We start from the raw sequence: 25,599 nt of genomic DNA on the forward strand, positions 1-25,599 counted from the left end.
TTTTGAAGAATGTTCCTTGGGACCTTGAGCAAAATGTTTATTAAGCTATTGGATGAAGGATTCATCCAATGTCAGGTCAAGTTCTTTGAGAATATTGGTCAAGTCTTATCTGTCCTTACTGATTTTCTTGTTGACTTGTTTTTTTAATTGAGTACTGTTAAAATCTTTAATCATGATTGATACTTGTCTGTTTCTCCTTTGAATTGTGTTAGTTTTTGCTTCATGTGTTTTGAAATTTGTTTAGTTTCACGTATATTTAGGATTATGTCTTTTTTATGAAATAGTATCTTTATGATGCATTCTCCTTGTTTTGAAGCCTACTTAATGTAAAATTAATGTAGCAAACTGCATTTTCTTTTTTTCTATGTGGTATATCTTTTTTTAATCCTTTTAATTGTATCTTTTTATTTAATGGAGTTTCTCATGGACTGAGTCTGACAATCCACTCTTCTAAGTGGAGTATTTATTAGATCATTGGCTTTTTATGTAATTATCAATCTAATTGGTTTTAAATCTTCTGTCTTGTTTTTATTTATTTTTTGTCTCGTGTAAACATTATTCCTTTTCTTTTTTTTGCTTTCTTTTGGATTAGCTGAAAACTTTTTACTCTTATTTTAACACCAGCATCCAGTTACAATGTTTATCTGTTAGGGTTATTTTAAGTGGTACTCTTGAATTTTAAATATATATCTTTAATCACAATTTCTCTTTAGACAACATTATACCAGCATAATGTGTAGCTTGAGAACCTTGGAACAGTACATTTAACCCTCCTGTCCCTTGTTCTATTGTACACTTTAAATTTACAATATGTTTTAAGTATCATAGTATATGTTCATAATTTTTACTTTAAACACATAATTATCCTTATTTTTGAAAGATTTTCTTAAGTTATAATCCTCTTAGAAAACAGCTTTATAAAAATATAATTCACATACTCTACAATCTACCCATTTAAATTGTACAGTCCAGTGGTATATTTGTATGTTCACAGAGTTGTGCAAGCATCAGGACATTCAATTTTAGAGCGTTTTCATCACTTCCAAAGTAAACCCCATCCATTAAGCAGTCAGTTCCCCATTCTCCATACTCATCATCCCTTAACTTTCTGACTCTATAGATTTACCTATTCTGGTCTTTTGTGACTGTCGTCTTTGCTTTAACATAGTGTTTTATAGCATCCATGTTAGCATCTCTCAGTACTTCATTTTTTTAAATAATTTTTATTTATTTTTGGCTGTGCTGGGTCTTTGTTGCTGTGTGGACTCCTCTATAGATGTAGGGCATGGGCTTCTCATTGCAGTGGCTTGTCTTGTTGTCGAGCACTGGCTCTGGGGCACGAAGGCTTTAGTAGTTGCAGACGTGGTCTTAGTAGTTGCAGCTCCCAGGCGCTAGAGCACAGGCTCCGTGGTTGTGGCGCATGGGCTAACTCAGCCGCATGTGGAGTTTTCCCAGATCAAGCCCTGAATTCATTTCTCCTGCATTGGCAGACAGACTCTACCACTGAGCCACCAAGGAATCCCCATTCATTTTTATTGTTGAATTTTCCTGTGGTCATGTATGGATGTCAGAGTTGGACTGTGAAGAAGGCTGAGCACTGAAGAATTGATGCTTTTGAACTGTGGTGTTGGAGAAGACTCTTGAGAGTCCCTTGGACTGCAAGGGGATCCAACCAGTCCATTCTGAAGGAGATCAGCCCTGGGATTTCTTTGGAAGGAATGATGCTAAAGCTGAAGCTCCAGTACTTTGGCCACCTCATGCAAAGAGTTGAGTCATTGGAAAAGACTGATGCTGGGAGGGATTGGGGGCAGGAGGAGAAGGGGACGACAGGATGAGGTGGCTGGATGGCATCACTGACTCTATGGACGTGGGTCTGAGTGAACTCCAGGAGTTGGTGATGAACAGGGAGGCCTGGCGTGCTGCAATTCATGGGCTCGCAAAGAGTCAGACACGACTGAGGGACTGAACTGAACTGAATGTTCCATTGATGGGAATTTGTGTTGATTGCCACTTTTTGACAACTCCGAATATTGCTGCAGTGAACACTTATGTACCAGTTTTTTGTGTGGACACGTTTTTCACTTCTTTTGAGTATACATACCTAGAACAGAATTTCTAGATCATAGGGTACGTATGTGTTAATTGCTCAGTCATGTCAGACTCTGCGACCCTGTGGACTGTAGCCCATGAGGCTCCTCTATCCATGGAATTCTCCAGGCAAGAATACTGGAGTGGGTTGCCATTTTCTTCTCCAGGGCATCTTCCTGACCCAGGGATCTAACCCGGGTCTCCTGCATTGCAGGCAGATTCTTTACCATATGAGCCACTAAGGAAACCCCTATGTTTAACCCTTTGAGGAATTTACCAGACTGTCTTGCAAAAAGTGACTGTACCATTTACATTCCCACCAGCAATATTCAAGAGTTCTAGTTTCTCCACATCTTTGCTAACATGAATTTTCTGATTTTTTGATTATAGCCATATTAGTGGGTGTGAAAGTCTCATATGGTTTTGATTTGCATTTCCCTGATGGCAAATGATGTTGAACATATTTTCAGTTGTTTATTGGCCATTTGTATATCTTTGGAAAAATATCTATTCATATACTTTGCCATTTTTAAGTTGAATTGTTTATCTTAGTGTTGAGTTTAGTTCTTTATATACTCTAGATACAGTTCAGTTCAGTTGCTCAGTTGTGTCCGACTCTTTGTGACCCCATGAATTGCAGCACACCAGGCCTCCCTGTCCATCACCAACTCTCGGAGTCCACCCAAACCCCTGTCCATTGAGTTGGTGATGCCATCCAACCATCTCATCCTCTGTTGTCCCCTTCTCTTCCTGCCCTCAATCTTTCCCAGCATCAGGGTCTTTTCAAATGAGTCAGCTCTTCGCATGAGGTGGCCAAAGGATTGGAGTTTCAGCTTCAAAATCAGTCCTTCCAGTGACTACCCAGGACTGATCTCCTTTAGGATGGTCCGGTTGGATCTCCTGGCAGTCTAAGGGACTGTTAAGAGTCTTCTCCAACACCGCAGTTCCAAAGCATCAATTCTTCAGTGCTCAGCTTTCTTCACAGTCCAACTCTCCCATCCATACATGCCCACTGGAAAAACCATAGCCTTGACTAGATGGACCTTTGTTGGCAAGGTAATTCTCTGCTTTTTAATATGCTGTCTAGGTTGGTCATAACTTCCCTTCCAAGGAGTAAACATCTTTTAATTTCATGGCTGTGATCACCATCTGCAGTGAACAAGTTGCTTTCAAATATGATTTGTAGTTTTTTCCCCCAAATTCCTTGTTGGTATCATTTGAAGCACAAAATGTAAATTTTTATAAAATCTAATTTTTTTTCGGTCACTGTGTGCATGGTATCATATCTAAGAAAGCTTTTCCGAAGCCAAGACTACAAAAATGTATTCCTGTATATTCTTCTAAGAGCTTTTTTGATTTTACCTGTTACATTTAGGTCTGTGATTCATTTTGAGTTAATTTTTGTGTATGGTACAAGGAGGCATCCCAGCTTGATTCATTTGCTTGTACATATCCATTGTCCAAGCACCATTTATTGAATTACCTTGGCATTCTTTTTGAAAATCACTTGGCTGTAAATGTGAGTAGTTCTTCCATTTATATTCCATTGATCTATATGCCTATTCATTTTTGTCAGTACCACTTCGATTTCAATATTTTATCTCTGGGGTAATTTTTGAAACCAGGAAGTATAGTCCTCCAACTTTGCTCTTTTGATTTCTAGGCTGTTAGATTCTTTTCTTTTCAGTTTTTTTAAAGATTTCTCCTCGTCTTCTGCATTACCAAAAAATCTGTTTTTCTTACCAGTATTCCTCTGTATATGATGTGTTACCCTCTCTCCTTCAAGTCCCAATTGCTTTTGAGATTATTCTCTCTGTTTTTTGCTGAATTTTTTTTATTAACATATTAGGGGGTTTTTTTGGTGTGGGTGTGTATTCTTTGGGATTTTCTATGTATGTAAGGTCATATCCATTGTGAATAGGGATAGCTTTACTTCTTTTGAAATTTGGCTGTCTTTGTTTCTGTGTCTTGCTCTGACTTGAACTTCCAGTGTAGTATTGAATAGCTGTGGTGAAAGCAGGCATTGTTGGTATTCCTTACTTTAGAGGAAAGCTTTCTTTCTTTCACCATTATCATGTTAGCTCTGAATTTTTCATAAATATTCTTTATCATGTTACAGAAGTTTCCTTCTGTATTAGTTTCCTGGAGTTGCCAGAATGAACTCCCACAAACTGGGTAACTTAAAACAATAGAAATGTATTTGCTGACAGCCTAAAGGTTGGAAATCTGAAATCAAGATGTCAGTTGGGTCATGCTCCCTTAGGGACTCTGGGTAGAATCCTTTCTTGCTTCTTTCTGGCTTCTGGTGGTGTCTATCAATCCTTGATATTCCTTGGCTTACAATAATGTTGCTCCATTCTGTCTTTGGAGTTCTGGGTGTATCTGCCTTCTTAGAAGGATGCTAGTTGTTGGGTTAAGGACTCACCCTCATCTTACCTGACCTCATCTTATCCTAGCTGATTGTAGTGGTCTTGTTTGGAAGTAAGGTCCCTTTCTAAGGCATTGGGGGTTATGACTTCAACATATCTCTTGGTTAGATTAAGTCAATCTATAAAACATTATATTCCTAGTTTGTAGAGTATTTTTTATTGTGAAAGGGTATTGGATATTGTGAAATGATTTTTCTGTTTCAATTGATATAATCATGTAGGATTTTTTCTTTCATTCTATTAATGTGAGTTGCATTATCTTTTTGTTATGTTGAACCACTTTTGCATTCCTGTGATAAATCCCACTGCCTCATGGTATATAATCTTTTTAATGCTGTTGTATTCAATTTGCTGTGTGGGTGCTCAGTTGTGTCTGACTCTTAGCCCACCAGGCTTCTCTGTCCAAGGAGTCTCCAGGCAAGAATACTGAAGCAGGTTGCCATTCCTTAATGTAGGGGATCTTCCCAACCCAGGGATCAAACTCGCATCTTTTGCATCTTGTGCATTTGCAGGCGGTTTCTTTACTACTATGCCACCTGAAAAGCCCTTCAGTTTGCTAGTGTTGTGCAGAAGTTTTTTGCATCTGTATTCCTAAAGAATATTGATATGTACCTTTCGTTTCTTTTGAAGTCTTTGGCTTTAGTATTGGGGTAATACTGACCTCATAGAATGAGCTAGGAAGTGTTTCTTTATCTTTTTATTCTTTAGAATATTTTAATGCTAGTTTTCTCTGTTATTAAAGAGCTATCTTCAGGAACTTTTGAAGCATTTCTATGTTAGAGATTTTCTAAAATTGTTTCTAGATTTTAGTCTTTCAGTTTTCCATTTTGTTGCCAGTGTATCTTCTGCTGCTTGTAATTTTATTTTGCATTTCCAGTGTACAATTTCTAATTTGTTGTGAGTCAGGAAAACATATAGCAGAGTTGGTCAAAGTTGTGTTTTGGTTAGGTTGAATAGAATCTGTGGGAAAACAGGAGGTATTCCTCCTATCAAGAAAACAGTATACTTTAGTGCAGGGGTTTGTAACGTCTTTTTGGCTATTTATAATCCTTTTTATTTGCGTTTTTTCAGTTATGATAGGTTAGGGGATGAGATAACCAAGTTCCAGATAAATGAGGAATTTCTCTCACTATCCTAAAATTTATATTTGCATGTAGATGTAGTTAATCTGAAATGCCCTCATTATTACAAATTACAAAGAAAAGATTACCTCTAAAGCTTAGAGGTTATTTTTCTACTCAGATTATGTTAAAAGCATGAGTGTCTCAGTGAGGTTCTTTAAATATTGGTCTGAAAATTACGTTGTTCCGATACACCAATGATAAATAATTGAGGTGAAATGAGTAGAAATGAATCTGTTTTATTGCTAAAATAAAGGTCACTGTAATTTTGTTTTTATTTATACTTCATCATTCCCATTTGCCTTTTTGAAGAACTCCTACTCATTTCGTAATCTAAATAACACTTTTTTCACTGAATGTCATTGCCTTTTCTCTTCTGTGCTTCCTTGTCTTATGTATATCTCAGTCCATTTTTATAGTCACTCCTTTGCATATCTCATCAACCCTCACCATGTTATTCTCTTGGCAAACCTCAACTTTGGTTAAACTAACTCTCTGCCTACTCTGCAGTTGGACGAGAAAAGTAGATCATGGCTGTAGAAAAACATAAACCATGCATTTCATGTTAAATATGTGACCACAAATCTGAAGTAATTATTCCATGTTTTCTTTATTTCTTCACATTTTGAAAATTTTTTGAACCTTCAGAAATGTTACGAGGATAATATTATGAAGCATCCATACAACTTCCATCTAGATATACCAGTTTTGGGGGAGGAGGTTGCCACATTTCTCCCCAACCTTTTTTTTTTTTTTGGCTAAACCATTTGAAAGTTACAAATATCATGTACTTCATTCTTGAATCTTTTAGCATATATCTCCTAAGAACAAGAACATTTTCTCCACATAACCACAATATAAATATCACCTTTGGGAAATTCTTAAGTTTTTTTTCCCAGAATGTTCCTAAATTTTGTCTGATTCCTGATCAGATTCAAGTTAAACATTTTTGGCTGGAATTCTACATAGGGCTGAGTTATCTTTCTTTGATGCATCACACAAGAAACATATGATGCTATTTCCTAAAGGAGTTTTTAGGTTGCTTTTGAAATTCTAGACTTAATAACCTTAACAGTGTCAGATAATGCTTTAAGTTGTGATCATTGACATCTGACTTTAATGATTCAAGAGTGACTTGTTTATTCTTGATCTAGCCAAGAATTATAAATTAGCCCTTAAAGCATTTCATTAGATAATTTTAGTATGCCTGTGTCTAGCAGAAATTCCTTAAGGATTTCTAGTATATTAATAAATTGCCTTTTTTGTTTTCTGGCTTTGAAACGTATTTTTTACCTGTTAGCAAGAACATTTTCTTCTTGAAGTAGCTGGTCATTGGGGTACAGCTAATCCTTTCTTTTTGTTTTTTTGAACACCACAGCCATTAGACCATAATCTCTAAGAGATTAAGGACCCGTAGCTCCTAAAACTGGGGGCACATATGATTAAATCTTTATTTAATAAATGTTTAAAAAATGAACCCTAGTTTCTTTTAATAACCCTACATGTGTGTCCTTGTGCCAATAGTAACACAAAAGTGATATCTTTTTAAGTCTTTATTTTCCAAAGTAGAATTAGCATTTATTATTTTTTCCTACAACACGTGCATGACCATTGCAAAAGATAGTGTGACTTCTTATAATTTAAATTTATATCAGTTCAGTTCAGTCGCTCAGTCTTGTCCAACTCTTTGCGACCCCATGAACTGCAGCACGCCAGGCCTCCCTGTCCATCGCCAACTCCCAGAGTCCACCCAAACCCATGTCCATTGAGTTGGTGATGCCATCCAACCTTCTCATCCTCTGTCGTCCCCTTCTCCTCCTGCCCTCAATCTTTCCCAGTATCAGGGTCTTTTCAAATGAGTCAGCTCTTCACATGAGGTGGCCAAAGGATTGGAGTTTCAGCTTAAAAATCAGTCCTTCCAGTGAACACCCAGGACTGATCTTCTTTAGGATGGACTGGTTGGATCTCCTTGCAGTCCAAGGGACTCTCAAGAGTCTTCTCCAACACCACAGTTCAAAAGCATCAATTCTTCTGCACTCAGCTTTCTTTATAGTCCAGCTGTCACATCCATACATGACCACTGGAAAAACCATAGCCTTGACTAGATGGACCTTTGTTGGCAAAGTAATGTCTCTGCTTTTGGATATGCTGTCTAGGTTGGTCATAACTTTTCTTCCAAGGAGTAAGCATCTTTTAATTTCATGGCTGCAGTCACCATCTGCAGTGATTTTGGAGCTCAGACAAAGTCTGACACTGTTTCCACTGTTTCCCCATCTATTTCCCATGAAGTGATGGGACCAGATGCCATGATCTTAGTTTTCTGAATGTTGAGTTTTAAGCCAACTCTTTCACTCTCCTCTTTAACTTTCATCAAGAGGCTCTTTAGTTCCTCTTCACTCTCTGCCATAAGGGTGGTGTCATCTGCATATCTGAGGTTATTGATATTTCTCCCAGCAATCTTGATTCCAGCTTGTACTTCCTCCAGCCCAGCGTTTCTCATGATGTACTCTGCATATAAGTTAAATAAGCAGGGTGACAATATACAGCCTTGACATTCTCCTTTCCTGATTTGGAACCAGTCTGTTGTTCCATGTCCAGTTCTAACTGTTGTTTCCTGACCTGCATACAGGTTTCTCAAGAGGCAGGTCAGGTGGTCTGATATGCCCGTCTCTTTCAGAATTTTCCACAGTTTTTTGTGATCCACACAGTCAAAGGCTTTGGCATAGTCAATAAAGCAGAAATAGATGTTTTCTGGAACTCTCTTGCTTTTTCGATAATCCAGCGGATGTTGGAAATTTGATCTCTAGTTCCTCTGCCTTTTTTAAAACCAGCTTGAACATCTGGAAGTTCACAGTTCATGTGTTGCTAAATCCTGGCTTGGAGAATTTTAAGCGTTACTTTACTAGCGTATGAGATGAGTGCAGTTGTGTGGTAGTTTGAGCATTCTTTGGCATTGCGTTTCTTTGGGACTGGAATGAAAACTGACCTTTTCCAGTCCTGTGGCCACTGCTGAGTTTCCCAGATTTGCTGGCATATTGAATGCAGCACTTTCACAGCATCATCTTTTAGGATTTGAAAGAGCTCAACTGGAATTCCATCACCTCCACTAGCTTTGTTCATAGTGATGCTTTCTAAGGCCCACTTGACTTCACATTCCAGGTAATTATTATTGTACTGAGCTGTTACATCATTAAAAATCCAGGCTTTACCTTGTGATAATAGTATTTGATGAAGGTAATACACAATGTGCAAAATGCTCTGGTTAATGCAGGAAAAGAAAGGCTGTTCTTAGGAAAAAGCTATGTCAGATACTTTGTTATTATGTTAGATGGAAACATGGAATTGTCATTTTTGTGACTGACAATCAGAAAAATTGTGATCACACCTATAGCTCTTTTGTTTTTTTTAATGGTGAAATTCCTGCAGGAAAATTAATGTTTGCAAGTCTGACGAAACACACTGGCCCTTCCTCTTTTTATCCCCATGGAGAAATAATTAGTACTGTATTCAGACATTCAATATGGCAGTTATCCTTTTGTTTACATATTTGCTTATATTTTTATTTTCTAGGAAAAATGTCTGGACATGAAATTATTACCCAATCTCAGTGATAGAAAGCATGCAGAGAGAGGAAACCATCTACCATGAAACAAATGGGGTGGCATGTCAAAAAATATTTCCTTTATGTATCAAATGAGACAAAGTAATGACTCTGGCTTGCCGAATGTCTTACCTTTAGCAAGTCAATCCACTTTTCAAAGCTTGTCTCCTTATCATTAACATAAGGCCTCTTGTCAGTTATTTTGAAAATGAAATGAAATATGTAATATTTACTTTATGAATTTTTAAGCATTTTATGTAAAGAAAGTAGCAAAATGAAAGGTTGAAGTACTGTTGTTGATTTTCTCAGATAGTAAAGATATAATGGCTAGAAAGTAGTGGTGTGTTTTAATACAGTGAATTCCAGGTGCAGTAATATCCCCCCCCCCCCATATTTAAAATTTACTATTTTTGATTGAGGGGGAAAAATACTGCCGTTAGCCTTGTTAATTGTTGTAGTATTCTTGTCCCTGAAATGTCACTTATCATTGCTAAAAAACTTACTCCATTGATTTTACTTCCATCCTCATAACATTTTGATATCTATTTCTATATGTTTATATCTTAAAAAAAATTTTTTTTAGATTTATAGCAGAATCAAGAGAGAGATTTCCCACATACCCCCTCTCACACATGAAACTCTCCCCAGCCCCCATCACCAACATCACTCCCCCAAATGGTACATTTTTTGCCAAGGATAAACCTGTGCTGACACATGATAATCACCCAGAGTTCATAGTGTACATTAGTATTTACTCTTGGTGTTGTATATTTTATTGGTTTGGACATATGTATAATGACATATCCATCACTACAGTAGCATAAAGAGTGTTTTTACTGCCCTAAAAATCTTCTGTGCTCTGCCTATTCATCTCTCTCTACCTCCCCCACCCCTGGCAGCCACATACCTGTTTATTGTTTTACCTTTTTATTTTACCTTTTCTACAATGTATAGTTACAATAATCCAATATGTGCCCTTTTCAGATTGGCTTCTTTCACTTAGTAATATGCATTTAAGTTTTCTCTGTCTTTTCATGGGTTAATAACTCCATTCTTTCTTGACATTGAATAATATTTCATTGTCTGGATGTACCACCATTTAAGTATCCATTTACCTTCTGAAGAACAGCCTGTATGCTTCCACGTTTGGGCAGTTATGCTATAAACATAGCTATAGCTACAAAATAAATGCTGTAAACACTGGTGTGCAGATTTTTGTGTAGACATTTTTCATTTCCTATGAGTAAATTAACAAAGAGCATTATTGCTGGATGGTATGGTAGGAGTGGGCTTGCTCTGTGGTTCAGCAGTAAAGAACCTACGTACAGTGCAGACGTGGCTTCAGTGCCTGGATTGGGAATATCCCCTGGAGGAGGAAATGGCCACCCACTCCGGTATTCTTGCCTAAAAAATCCTATGGACAGAGGAGCCTGGTGGGCTACAGCCCAATGGGTTGCAAAGTGCTAGACGTAACTGAGTGACTGAGCACACGTGGTGATAGTACCTTTAGGTATCTTTGTTTTTTGGCCTACCTTGAGGCTTGCAGGATCATAGTTCCCCAAACCAGAGATTGAATCCAGGCTCCTGGCAGTGGAAGCTCAAAGAGTACATTTAGTTTTGTTAAAAAACGTCTTCCAGAGCATCTGTACCATTTTGCATTCCCAGCAGCAGTAAATGAAAATTTCTGTTCTCCACATCTTTGTCAGCAGCTGGTGTTGTCATTGTTCTGGATTTTTACATTCTAATAGTGATGTCTCATTGTTTTAATTTGAAATTCCCTAGTAACATATGATATGGAGCTTCTTTCTGTATTCATTTGCTATCTATATAGCTTCTTTGATAAGGTATCTATCTATCTATTAAGGTCTTTGGCCCATTTTGCAGTGGAGTTGTCTTCTTATTACTGAGTTTTACGTGTTGTTAGTATATTTTGGATAGCAGTCCTTATCAGATATGTGTTTTGTAAATATATAAACTCTAGAATCAGTTTGTTGATAACCATAAAATAATTTCTTGGAAATCTGATTGGGTTGCTTTGAATCTGTAGATCAAGCTGAGAAGAATTGACACCCAAATGGTATTTGTCTTCCTATCCAAGAACATAGTATATATATCTTTCCATTTACAGTTGATCTTTGAACAGCATGAGTTTGAACTGTGTGTGTACGCTTACACTTGGATGTTTTTTCATAGTAAATAATACAGTACTAAACACAATCCAGGAGAAGGCAATGGCACCCCACTCCAGTACTCTTGCCTGGAAAATCCTATGGATGGAGGAGCCTGGTAGGCTGCAGTCCATGGGGTCGCTAAGAGTTGGGCACGACTGAGCGACTTCGCTTTCACTTTTCACTTTCATGCACTGGAAAAGGAAATGGCAACCCACTCCAGTGTTCGTGCCTGGAGAATCCCAGAGACGGGAGAGCCTGGTGGGCTGCCGTCTGTGGGGTCACACAGAGTTGGACACGACTGAAGCGACTGAGCAGCAGCAGCAGCAAACACAATCCGTGTTTGGTTGAATCTGTGAGTGTGGAGCAACAGTGGATACAGAGGACCAGCTATAAGTTATACATGGACTAGCTCCTGCATTGCTCAAGGGTCAGTTGTATTTAGTCCTTTGCTTTCACTCATCAGTCTTGTAGTTTTTCTCATAGAGATCTTGTATATATTTGTTAGATTTGTACTTAGGTATTTGTGTTTTTCATACTGTTTGTGTTCATGGGGTTCTTGGAGTGGTTTGCCATTACCTCCTCCAGCCAGGGGCTCATCGCTTCTTTACAAATAGCTGAGGAAAAAAGAGGAAAGCACGGGAGAAAGGGAAAGATACACCCAACTGAATGCAGAGTTTCAGAGAATAGCAAGAATAGATAAGAACGCCTTCTTGAATGAACAATGCAAAGAAGACTATAGAATGAGAAAGACTAGAGATCTTTTCAAGAAAATTGTAGATATCAAGGAAACATTTCATACGTAGATGGACATAATAAAGGACACAGACAGTAAGGACCTAGCAGAGGCAGAAGAGATTAAGAAGAGGTGGCAAGAACACACTGAAGAAATATACAGAAAATCTTAATGACCCAGATAACAACGATGGTATGGTCACTCACCTAGAGCCAGACATCCTGGAGTGTGAAGTGCAAGTGGGCTTTAGGAAGCATTACTACAAACAGAGCTAGTGGAGGTGATAGAATTCCAGCTGAGCTATTTAAAATCCTAAAAAAAACGATGCTGTTAAAGTGCTACACTCAATATGTTAGCAAATTTGGAAAACTCAGCACTGGCACAAGACTAGAAAAGGTCAGTTTTCATTCCAATCCCAAGGAAGGATAGTGCGAAAAAATTGTCAAGCTACCATACAGTTGGATGCATTTTGCATGCTAGTATGGTTATGCTCAAAATCCTTCAAACTAGGCTTCAAAAGTACATGAACCAAGAACTTCCAGATGTACCTGCTGGGTTTAGAAAAGGCAGAGGAACCAGAGATCAAATTGTCAACATCTGCTGGATCATAGAAAAAGCAAGGGAATTCCAGAAAAACATCTATGTCTGCTTCATTGTCTATGCTAAAGACTAACTGTGTGGATCACAGCAAACTGAAAAATTCTTAAAGAAATGGGAATGCCAGAACACCTTACCTGTTTCCTGAGAAACCTGTATACAGGTCAAGAAGTAACAGTTAGAACTTTATGTGAAACAACTGACTGGTTCAAAACTGGGAAAGGAGTACAACAAGGCTGTATATTGTCACTCTGCTTATTTAACTATATGCAGAGTACATCATGAGAAATGCTGGGCTGGTTGAATTACATGCTGGGATGAAGATTACCGGGAGAAATCAGCAACCTCAAATACGCAGTCATTTCTCTAATGACGGAAAGTGAAGAGCAGCTTCACTCTTGAAGGTAAGAGAGTGAAAAAGCTAGCTTAAAACTCAACATTCAAAAAACTAAGATCATGGTATCCAGTCCCATCACTTCATGGCAAATAGATGGGGGAAAAGTGAAAACATTAACAGATTCTGTTTTCTTGGACTCCAAACTCATTATGGACAGTGACTGCAGCCATGAAATTAGGACACTTGCTCCTTCCAAGGAAAGCTATGAAAAACGTAGATAGCGTATTAAAAGGCAAAGACATTAATTGGCCACAAAGGTCCATATAGTCAAAGCTGTGGTTTTTTCAGTAGTCATGTACAGATGGACCATAAAGAAGACTGAGCGCTGAAGAATTAATGCTTTTGAATTGTGGTCCTGGAGACGGTCCCTTGGAGAGCACAGAGATCAAACCAGTCAATCCAAAAGGAAATCAACCCTGAATATTCACTGGAAAGACTGATGCTGAAGCCAAAGCTCCAGTACTTTGGCCAGTTCATGTGAAGAGCTGACTCCCTGGAAAAGACTCTGATGCTAGGGAAAGACTGTGGACAGAAGGAGAAGGGCAACAGAGTATGAGATGGTTGGATGGCATCGCAGACTCAATGGACATGAGTTTGAACAAACTCTGAGAGATAGTGAAAGACAGGGAAGCCTGGCATGCTGTGGTTCATGGGGTTCTTGGTTCACATGCTGTTTAAGCCTGGCTTGAAGGATTTTGAGCTTTACCTTGCTAGTATGTGAAATGAGCACAGTTTGCAATAGTTTGAGCATTCTTTGGGATTGGAATGAAAACTGACCTGTTCCAGTCCTGTGGCCACTGCTGACTTTTTCCAAATTTGCTGGCATGTTCAGTGCAGTGTTTTAATAGCATCATCTTCTAGAATTTGTATGTATTAATATTCTTCATTTTTTAAGTCATCATTCTCCTGGTTTTCTTTGGTTCTTTGTACATGGCTTCCTATAGCTCTTTGTGCATTTTTAAAGGTTAAAGTCTTTGTCTAATAAGTACAGTGACTGGGTTCCCCACAGGCAGTTTCTATTAATATTTTTTCCTAGAATGGACCATACTGGCTTTTCTTACTATGCTTCTTAAATTGTTTGTTGAAAATAAGATATTTAAATATTTTAGCACAGTGAAACATAGGCAAGCCCTTGTGCTCTTTCTTCTAGGAGTCACCAGACAAGTTAAAATTTACAACTATAGTTCTTTGCAAACAAGATCTGTGTTCCCGCCTCTGACACTTGCAGTCTAAACCCCCAGTGCAGACTGCCTTCCTCATGGTCGTTGCCAGTCTAGGGTATGGGGAGTAGTAACTGGGCATTTTAAAGCTGCTTTCTTCTCCAAAACTGCTAGTGGTGGTTGTAATTTTTTAAGTAGATTCCAGGGTTCTGCAGAAGTTGATTCTGATAAATTCTGGCTGCTCCTTAGTTGCTTTTGACTTCCCTGCTGGCTCAGACGGTACAGCATCTGCCTACGATGCGGGAGACCCAAGTTCAATCCCTGGGTCAGGAAGATCCCCTGGAGAAGGAAATGGCAGTCCACTCCAGTACTCCTGCCTGGAAAATCCCATGGATGGAGGATCCTGGTAGGCTACGGTCCATGGGGTCACAAAGAGTCAGACATGACTGAACGACTTCACTTTCACTTTTAGTTGCTTTTATTGGGGAACCAATCTCCAAAATTCGTTTCTTCATCTCTTTTGCTGATGCCACCTCCCATGGAAACAATATAATTCATGAATCATCTACACAGCTTGCTTCTCCTTTACTGTTTGTCATGTGTTTTGTGACTTTAGTGAAACTCAATCTATTATCAACTCAGATAGAACTTAGATCTTTTTAGAACTTCAGATATCGTGAGTTCTGTGCAATGTAAGGGTTAGTTATCTTTCTAATGGAAGGAAAAAAGGTGAAAGTACTTGGTTAAAACATAGTTTTGGAATATTGGTATAGATTTCTAATGCCTGTGTTACTTGGAGGCCCAGGATGGATACTTTGGATGATTTAATTCACATCTAGATTATTAAGTTGGTGTTGCTGCTGCTTTTTAAAAAAGAAAAAAATACATCACTCAGTTATCAGTGAAAGGAAGGCAAGGTTTTTAGCATGGATGATTACATGTTTCCTTTTTCATGTAGCAAATAAATGCATGTCACTATGTCAGGTTAGTCTATCATTTTTATTATGTCTGTTGATTGGTGTTTTACTATACAAATAAACGTTTTCTTTCTCCATCAATTTGAGGTTTCTTTTCCTCATTATTGGATTCAAATTATGCATTTTAGTTAGAAATACCACCAAAGTATTGTTGTATCTAAGTGCATCATATCTGTTGGTATTGTTGTTCAGTTGCTCAGTCGTATCCGACTCTTTATGACCCCATGAACTGTAGCATGCCAGGCTTACCTGTCCTTCATCATCCCTCCCAGAGTTTGCTCAAACTCGTGTCCATTGCGTCCGTGATGCCTTTCAACCATATCATCTGTTGTCCCCTTCTCCTCCTGCCTTCAATCTTTCCTAGCATCAGAGTCTTTTCCAATGTCAGCTCTTTGCATCAGGTGGCCAGAGTATTAGAGCAGCAGCATCAGTCCTTCCAGTGAATATTCAGGGTTGATTTCCTTTAGGATTGCCTGATTTGATCTCCCTGCCGTCCAAGGGACTCTCAAGAGTCTTCTTCAGCACCACAGTTTGAAGGAATAAATTCTTCAGCACTCAGCCTTTTTCACTGTCCAGCTCTTAACATCCGTATATAACAACTGGAAAAACCACAACTTTGACTATATGGACTTTTGAGGGCAAAGTAATGCCTCTGCTTTTTAATATGCTGTCCAGGTTTGTCATTGCTTTTCTTCCAAGGAGCAAGTGTCTTTTAATTTCATGGCTGCAGTCACTGTCCACAGTGATTTTGGAGCCCACGAAAATAAAGTCTGTTACTGTTTCCGCTTTTTCCCCATCTATTTGCCATGAAGTGATGGGACTGGGTGCCATGATTTTCGTGTTTTGAGTGTTGAGTTGTTGGGCTAGGATGTTATTTTGTCCCACAGTAAATGATTATTTTGGTTATTTGGTGGTGTCTGCTGTGCTTTATACCCACTCCAGTGTTCTTGCCTGGAGAATCCCAGGGATGGGGGAACCTGATGGACTGCCGTCTGTGGGGTCGCCCAGATTCGGACATGACTGAAGCGACTTAGTAGCAGCAGCTGTGCTTTATTGAAGTTAAAACTTTGGATTTAATAACTTTGACCCATGAAACTTTTGTCAGTGGATTTTTGCTACCTTTGCGTGTTTTTGTGTTTGTGCTCAATCGCTCAGTTGTGTCCAACTCTTTGCAGTCCTATAGACTACAGGCTGCCTGGCTCCTCTGTCCGTGGGATTTTCCAAGCAAGAATACTGGAGTGGGCTGCCATTTCCTTCTCCAGGGGATCTTCCCTTACCTTTATGTTCATGAATTTCTCAATGTTGATGTGTTTCCTGCAGTGTGAGGTACATTTTTTTTCCCCTTTCACATCTTTGTATGTAAAGATGTTTGTGAAATTTAAAAAACAAAATATTAACAAAATAATTTAACCTGATGAAAATTAGAAGGGATTAATATATTGTCCCATACAAGCACCTTTGATATTGCTCTGGAACTAAGTTTGACAGAATCCGCTATTGTATTCTTTTTTTTCCTCCTTGTGATCAGAAGAGTGCAATGCCTTATGAAATTGAGTCCCTTTTAGAAGTTTCCCATTGAACATAGGGATAGATTTGGGGCTGATAATACAAATCTTGGTTCTTCTGTCGTCCCACAAATCACTGCAGCTCATCTTTTGTGTGTGTGTGTGTCTAATTCCTTTATGTTCTTTAGAGTGGATAATTTCTGTTGTTTGTCTTCAAGATCACTTGCTCATTTCTCTGTCATCATTTGTCTGTTGTTGATTGCATTCAGTGAATTTCTTGTTTCTGTTACTGTATTTCTGGTTCTAAAATTACCATTTTGTTGTTCCTTATATTTCTGTTTCTTTGCTGAAACTTTCTGTTAGGAAGTTTGTTTCAAGTGTATTTATAATTGTTCACCAAAGTGTTTTATGATGCTCTGAAATCCTTATCAGATAATTCCACAACTGACATCTTTGTATTGGTGTCGGTTAATTGTCTTTTCTCATTCAGGTTGAGATTTTCTTGATTCTTGAAATGGTGAATGATTTTCATTTTATTATGGTTTTTTTCTAGATTTTGAATAGTATGCTGTGAAACTTTGAGTCTTATTTAAATGTATTTTTAACAGGCCTCCTCTGACACTGTACTAGCCGGGGAGGAAGGCTGCCTCATTACTACAAAGTGAGGCTAGAAGATTGGACTCCCCACCCTGCTTGATCTCCACCAGCCTCTGTTGACCACTGTGGTAGAGAGGGGAGGGTACTTCTTACCTCAACGTGGTAGTTAAAAACTTCAGACTTCAATCAGCCCTTGCTGGCATCTTGAAAGGGGAAGGACACCTTTGTTACTGCTGGCTAAAGTAGAATTCTACTTGGCTGCCATTGTTGTGAATGAGGAGGAGTAGGTTCCACGGTGTTTGGCTGGAGTAGGGCAGTAATTAAAAAATGATTTTGCTTGCTAGTCTACACCTTTCCCAATCCTTTCACCAAAGAGAGCAGCTTTTCTTGTTGGTTTTCTAAGTGGTGGTTTGTTGTTGTTTTTATTTTTTTGCCTGTGTTCATCAGTGTTTCTTGGTTGCAGGCTTCTCTGTTGCCTGGTCTAGGATATATAAGGCAAAAAGAAAACCCAGAGAACTCAGTCATGGTGTTTTTCAGAGTTGCTGTTAGTTCTCTGCCTTTCAGTGTCTTTTGAATTTTTTCAATATATCACAGTCTGGAAATTAGATGTATTTAGTAAAAGAAATAGGAAGAATGTTTCTTCTCATTTTTTGCATGGAACTGAGTAGCCTAACTGGTTTAAAATTAGTCCATTGTGAACTTAACTTTAAATGAAATGTTCAAAATTATTTTATTCCTAAAAATATTTACCACCATATTTTATAAGTCATCAATCAAGTTTACATAAGGTTAAGTATATTCTCTATTGTACCTATATATGCATGTACAAAAGTCTCTTTCTTTATTTTAGGATTATGTACTGAAGGACTCTACCGTGTTAGTGGGAACAAAACTGATCAAGACAATATTCAAAAGCAGTTTGATCAAGGTAAAAAGATAATTATATAAGACAAAATTATCATTTTGTTAGTTTCCTTATTGAAATTTCATATGCAAACCTCCTTAAGATTATATATTATGGGAGAAAGTTTTGAAGTAGTATTAGGAGTATTTAATCAAACAGATACCAGAGTCAAGAAACAGAGCTGTAAATCCATTACCAGAATTGGAAAAGCAGTAAATTGAGTTATGATGCATCGTCATCTTTGTGTATACAGATTTACCTCTAAGTGCAATTTGAAAGTGTTTTTTTCCTTTCATGATACTGTGCCAACTGACTAATTAGGGATTTTTTAAAAAGCTGAATTTCCTACTCAAATTAACTCTATATGAGATCAAAGATTTAATTGAAAAAAAATGAAAACTGTATGTACTAGGGAGAAAAATGAGTGAATATTTTTATAATCTTGGAGTAGGGAAAGGCCTACACTTCACATGAAACCTAGTAAGCATGAACAAGATGATAAACTGGACTGCCTAAAAATGTAAAAACTTCTATATGGAACAGTGGATAAAACAAACTCAGAAGAAAAACTGCAAATCTAGGGGGGCTATGGAATTTCTTTGCTAGATTAAGCAATTCATTTCAGAAGAACAACATACATATGAAAATATGCTCAGCCTCTGTCAGTTATAAATAAATAAAAATTTAAACAAAAAGGTTATATTTATTATGAGAATGGAAAAGATTATTGGTAGGGCATAGGCAAACAGGTATGTTGTATATTATTGGTTGTGGGTGCTTTAGATAGCTTTTGCTGGAGAAATTCCATTTGTAAATATTTATGTTACAAGTCTTAGTGTAAGCCTACCAAGAAACTTACTGCAATGTTGTTTATATTTTGTTTTAAAGGTGGGGAGTCTACTCATATTTACAAGCAGAATACTAGATAACCAAATAGAATAATGAAGATTATATATGTTGAAATGGTAAAATTGTTGAGTGTTGGAGAAAGGGGTTGTATGTGCTTTGTTTTGAAAGAGTATTGTTAGTGTTTCACTTTTAAAAAGTATTTTCTCACAAGAACTGTGTAGACTTTATCAAATCCTTACAATTTTACTTCTAAGTAATAAAGGAAGAATAGTCAGTACCAGGGCCTCTTGATTTAGACTTTCTGGTTTTGTTTTCTAGTTCTACCACTTAACTGTGATAAGTTGATTCAGTTGTGTCCAACTATTCTCGACCCTTTGGTCTACAGCCCGCCAGGCTCCTCTGTCCATGAGATTTCGCAGGCAAGAATACTGGAGTGGGTTGCTGTGCCCTCCTTCAGATCTTTCCAACCCAAGGATCAAATCCACATTTCTTACATCTCCTGCATTGGCAGGCGGGTTCTTTACCACTAGCGCCACCTGGGAAGTCACTTACTGTCTTTGTGACCCCGGGAAGTTAATCTTTCTAAACAGCAACTTTTTCATAATCTAGAATGGGAGTGATAAAAATAACTGAAGAATAATGAGATAATGCATATGATGAATTTTCTGTGCCAGACACTATGTTAAATGTTCACTGGGTAGCTTATATTTCAAGGAATGTAGCCTGCCTAAGGAAGTAAGCATTAGTAAATACAAGTTTTTAATCATAACGTCTTTATACTTTTTTTTAATGAAATAAATCTAAATCTTCTAATAGAATATTATGTAAATTTTATGTCTGGGAGAATGTTTTATAGTTGTTAAAATTGTTTATGTGTAGGACAAAATGTAAAGATTGGTGATTCTTGGTTAAGGGTATGTGAGTTCTTTGTATTTTTATTATTGCAGAATTTCTACAAGCTTGAAATAGCAATGAAATGTTTCCTGCTCCCTCAAAAAAATTTTTTAAAGTTGCTGGTGAAATTTTAATAACCTTGGATAATTCCTTAAAAATGAAATTCAATATAAAAAATATGTATGATTCTTTTTCTTTTTTTCAAATGAGCAGAAAAAGGATGAAAGGAAACATGCTAAAGTAGAAACAGTGATTATCTCTTGATTATGGGGGTACTTTTTTCTTTATCATAAGTATTCATTGTATTTATAAAAGGAAAATAAGACTTTAAAATAGCAAATTAACCTTATAATACACCTTTACTGTGTTCTGTTATTGTTTTATTTAAAGTCAGAACTTCACTGATAAGTGTTTAAAGGGTTTTATAAAGTATAAGTTAAAAAGTTGAAGCTTGAATTTATATGTATGATTCCTATCTGTGTCTCTGTTTCCTTATGACCTCTTTTAAAAATAGCTTACATTAAACAAAATGTTTTAAGAGAAGAGAGATGTTAAATAATATTGCCTGTATACTAATAAGCCTAATAGGTTTTTTTTATTATAACAGAAAATGCTCCTTGCTTGGTTTTCTCTTTCATTATCTATAGTTTTATCAGGCAAACTTACATTAAAACAGTGGGGGAGAGATGAATCTGCCTTTAAATAAAGGTGATCAGTGAGAAGACTTAAATATCTTTGGCTCTTCAAGTACCACTTAGCTTACTTCTCTTGTAATAAATTTAAATTCATTATAATTTTTTATTTCAATTTTTGTCTTGTAGATCATAATATCAGTCTAGTATCAATGGAAGTAACAGTAAATGCTGTAGCTGGAGCTCTTAAAGCTTTCTTTGCAGACCTACCAGATCCTTTAATTCCATATTCTCTTCATCCAGAGCTACTGGAAGCAGCAAGTAAGTATAAGCCTCTTTTTTTTTTTTTTTTGAGAGGGATATGGTAGTGGGGTTCGTACATTGGTTGCTATGTGTTAAAAGAAGTCATTCAGTAGCAAATAAAAATGCAGCTTCTAGAGCTGTTTGTTAAAGTTCTTTCCGTTTAAATACTTTTAGCTAGCCTCCTAGATAACTAGGTCCTCCTAGAAGTTAGATCATAGTGCTGGAAGTTTGAGGTTTAGGAAAAAGAAGTTAATTCTTCACATGAATGTATCTGTAATGTACTTTAGTAAAATATGTTTTTTTTTAATATAAGTTTTAAGTCAAAGAAATTAACTTTGGCCTCATGTCTTGTCAGATTTTGAGAGAGTTAGGAAAATGAATACCTATTCAGTATTGATTCTTAATTGGCATCATCATTCATCCAGATGTTTCTACTTAGCAGATACTCATTTGTTATCTGGAAAATGAGGAAAAAAAGGTCTATTTGACTGTCAGGTAGAAAGTAAAGTGAAAGTGAAGTAGCTCAGTCGTGTTCGACTCTTTGTGACCCGTGGACTGTAGCCCACCAAGCTCCTCCGTCCATGGGATTCTCCATGCAAGAATACTGGAGTGGGTTGCCATTTCCTTCTCCAGGGGATCTTCCCGACCCAGGGATCGAACCCAGGTCTCCCACATTGCAGGCAAACGCTTTAACCTCTGCACCACCAGGGAAGCCTTATTGTGTTCTCAATATTTAGTTTCTGAATGTTTCTCTTCAATATGTCCTTCTGATTCCAAGTCTTCAGGCTCTTTAGAGTGCAGTTACTTTCTTACAATTTTGATTGTTAGAGGTCTGTTAATTTTCTTTAATTAAAATCCACTTCAATATATTGGCACACAATCCAGTTGCCTTATACATAGTCTCATATATAAACTGGAAAATGGTCCATTTGATAGCTTAGATTTTCTTACTTTTTGACTGTAAACAATAGCCTTAGAACTTTCCTAGTTAGGAAATTACTGAGGGCTGATTTAGAAGTAATATGTGGCAAATGAGAAATTTGTTAGTACTTGGTTTTTGGGCTTCCCTGATGGCTCACATGTTAAAGTATCTGCCTGCAGTGTGGGATATCTGGGTTTGATCCCTGGGTCAGGAAGATCCCCTAGAAAAGGAAATGGCTACCCACTCCAGTATTCCTGCCTGGACAATCCCATGAACAGAGGAGCCTGGTGGGCTGCAGTTCATGGGGTCGCAAAGAGTCAGACACAGCTGAGTGACTAATACACAGTAAGTGGTATTTGACTACCTGCCATGAGTTGCTATGCAGATTGGACCCCTCCAGAGGAACCCACTGTTATTTTTGAAGAAAGAAGTGAATGAGGAAGAGAAGCAATAAGGATGCTCTCTTCTCTCCTGCTATTTACAGCAGAACCGCCTTTCAGTTATCCTGTTTCATAATTTGCACAAGTTTGAAAAGTAACTGACTGCCGTAGTGATTGTGAAAAAAGATGTTTGATAAGCTAAGTGAATTATAAATAAGTATATGATGATGCTTTAAATCAGGTGCTAGCAAACTGACCTGTAGGCCAAAAATTCAGCTTGCCGTCAGTTTTCAGAAGGCTTGCAAGCTAAGAATGTTTTTTTACATTTTTAAATGGTTGAAAATGTTAAAAGAAAAAATTAAATGATATGTTAAAATTATATGAAATTCAGATTTTTTTTTTAAGTTCTATTGGAACAAAGCCACTCTTGTTTGCATATTGTCTGTGGCTGCTTTTGTACAACTGCAGAGTTGAATAGTTTCACCCACAAAGCCTAAAATATTTACTCTTTGTACCATGAATATTAAGAGCTTAAGAGATTTATTAGTAATTAGTTGATTCTAAGTCAGTATCTATCTAGTTAGATGTTGCTTTTAAAAATTACTAATATACAATTTTGCCATCCCCAAGTTATTCAGTTATTAGCTTTGTGGAAAGTCTTACTGTAATAAATGATAACCTATTAATTAGCAGATTGTTTACATTTTCTTTGTTTTTGTTTACCTCTCCTAACATATTTCATATACATTCTTGATTGTTTTATACAATAAGCATAGCAAGAAGCTTTATCAATATTTTTTAATGTCTGTGTTTCATACAAATTCCTCACTACTTTTACAGAAATCCTGGATAAAGCAGAACGTCTTCATGCACTGAAAGAAATTGTTAAGAAATTTCATCCTGTTAACTATGATGTATTCAGATATATAATAACACATCTAAACAGGTATTTTTATTTTTTTGTTTTTGCAAGTAAAATGCGCTACAGATTTCAACATGTAACTGTAAATTGGATAATTTTAAGATAAAGACAAACTAAACATACAGTTCAATTTTGAATCTCTAGATCATTTTTTCCTGGATTTGTAAAATAGGTTTTTCATGAACCTTTTTAAAGAAAGATATGTGACCCTTTTAGTATGCGTAATGATTTTATAAAAAGTAAGTGTGGTGAGTACTTTTTTTTGGTCATTGCTATTCTTTAACAGTTCTTTTCTGTAGAATCTTAGATTTTAGTTACAAAATGACACTTAGATAATTAACCAAATCAACCTGTTTGAAGTTGGAAAAATTGAGATTTAAAGAGAGAAATCATAGGCTCAAGTGACACATCATATGATTAGAATCCAAATTTTATTAAGTGGTTTAATTCCCTCTTCTTTTGTGCTATTTCTTTTGTATATCTTGCTTGTTTTGTTTAGATAGTCTTCATAGTGAAAGTCTATTAGAAACTTGAATTCATATTACCATCCTTCTTGACTGAAATTATAACATTATCCAATATAAAAAACCTTAAATAATGTAAAGCTTCAAGTTCATGCTTTTCTCTATAAAGAAACTCTTGCCAATATCATTCATTAAATGAAAGAAAATATTGATATTGTATAATGGGATAAACTGTAAGACTTTGGAGTTATAAATAGTTTTGGTTTTGAAACATTTTTAGTTCTGTGGCCTTGGACAAATTTTTTAACCCTTCCTAAGTCTTCATTTTCTTGACTGTGTAAGAGTGAGAAGAGTTAACACCTCACAGAGTTGTTATTGAGACTGAGAGTCCACCCTTCACAGTATTTTCTACTAACATTGTAAAGAACTCATGTTTGGTTTTTTTAAGCTATCATTGTCCAAAACAAGTACATTTCAGTCTGTACCTCTTAAAAGAGAATATTAAAGTTGTGGTGTTTTCAGTGTAGCATAAAATTATAAACATTTCTAGTAACTTCTCTGAAGTCTCCCTGAGAAAATACCAGCATACATAACATTGCAGTATAGGTAGTGGAATTTCCTCTTTTGAATATTACCATACAGATGGTTCATGCTTTAACAGATGTGTACAGAGTACTAGAAGAGACGTTGTCTTGTATGGAATGTTGGGATGGTATATGAATGTATTATTTTATAGTTTGATTGAAGTGCTGAAATAAGAATTGAACTTCGTTAAAAAATAATACGGAAAAGGGACAAAGGAAAGAGCATGTTCAAAGAATCATGTGCTGGTCTACCGTCAGTGTTATGTTAGACACTTATTGTGTTTGACTCCAGTGATACAACAGTTAGTGACAACAGGCACATTTGATACATTGAGGAATAGCAAAGAAGCATACGTTGCTTACTACTCAGAGTGTAACCTATTGACTAGCTTTAGTCCTCAAAATATTTTCACAAGGAGGTTGCTTTCATGTGTATCACTAATTTCAGTGTTGATTTCAACTGACATTTATAGGGGCTGGGATGGGGAACAAGTGTCAGTGAAAAAAAACGTTGCATGATTGTTTCTCTGAATGGTATGGGGAGCCACTAGAAAGTAGAATAGAGAAATTGTATCATCAGACTTAAATTTTAAAATAAATACTCAGTTATTGACGATAATGGGTTTACCCTTTGTGCCAGGTATTCTTATAAGTGCTATACAGACATCAGTAAATAAAATAATCACACGTTTCATGGAACTTACATTCTAGTATAGGAAATAAATGATAAATGTATAATGGGTGATTGACAGATTGCAAAAATTAATCCATAGAGTTGTTCCTTAAATATATTCTCTTTCACCTTTCATATTCAGTGAGTTACTGTGGCAAATTAGTTTTTTCTCCTGATTATTTTTCCTGTTCATTCCTCTGCCACTGCTTTAGTTTTAATTTCATCATTTCTTATTTAGGGAACTCTAGTTTTTCATTGAGCTCTCTCTGCCAATTTTTCTTTCTCCTTTGATCACAATGCCAAAGTGATCGTTCTGAAAACTCTCTCTGTAAAGATCACTTACATCCTGAAGAAAAAAATCCAAATTGTTTAACATTAAGTGGCCTGCTGCTGCTGCTAAGTCGCTTCAGTCGTGTCCGACTCTGTGCGACCCCAGAGATGGCAGCCCACCAGGCTCCCCCATCCCTGGGATTCTCCAAGCAAGAACACTGGAGTGGGTTGCCATTTCCTTCTCCAGTGCATGAATGTGAAAAGTGAAAGTGAAGTCACTCAGCTGTGTCAGACTCTTTGCAACCCCATGGACTGCAGCCCATCAGGCTCCTCCGTCCATGGGATTTTCCAGGCAAGAGTACTGGAGTGGGGTGCTGTTGCTTTCTCCTAGTTCTAACTTATTCTGTTAAATTTCCGTTCTGTTTA

At 36.9% G+C, this 25,599-nt stretch overlaps 1 protein-coding gene across 3 annotated transcripts in view; it reads left to right on the forward strand.

Annotated features, from left to right (window-relative positions):
* Nucleotides 1-25,599, forward strand: part of ARHGAP5 (Rho GTPase activating protein 5) — a 73,697-nt gene that overhangs the window by 40,023 nt on the left and 8,075 nt on the right. For all 3 annotated transcript variants that reach the window (XM_069559470.1, XM_069559469.1, XM_069559471.1), the window contains exons 4-6: nt 18,227-18,304; nt 20,845-20,976; nt 23,101-23,206. In XM_069559470.1, coding sequence (XP_069415571.1) covers nt 18,227-18,304; nt 20,845-20,976; nt 23,101-23,206 — 316 coding nt within the window. The remainder of the gene's footprint in view (nt 1-18,226; nt 18,305-20,844; nt 20,977-23,100; nt 23,207-25,599) is intronic.

The sequence above is a fragment of the Ovis canadensis genome, chromosome 18 (assembly GCF_042477335.2).
Source record: "Ovis canadensis isolate MfBH-ARS-UI-01 breed Bighorn chromosome 18, ARS-UI_OviCan_v2, whole genome shotgun sequence".
Taxonomy (NCBI): Eukaryota; Metazoa; Chordata; class Mammalia; order Artiodactyla; family Bovidae; genus Ovis; species Ovis canadensis.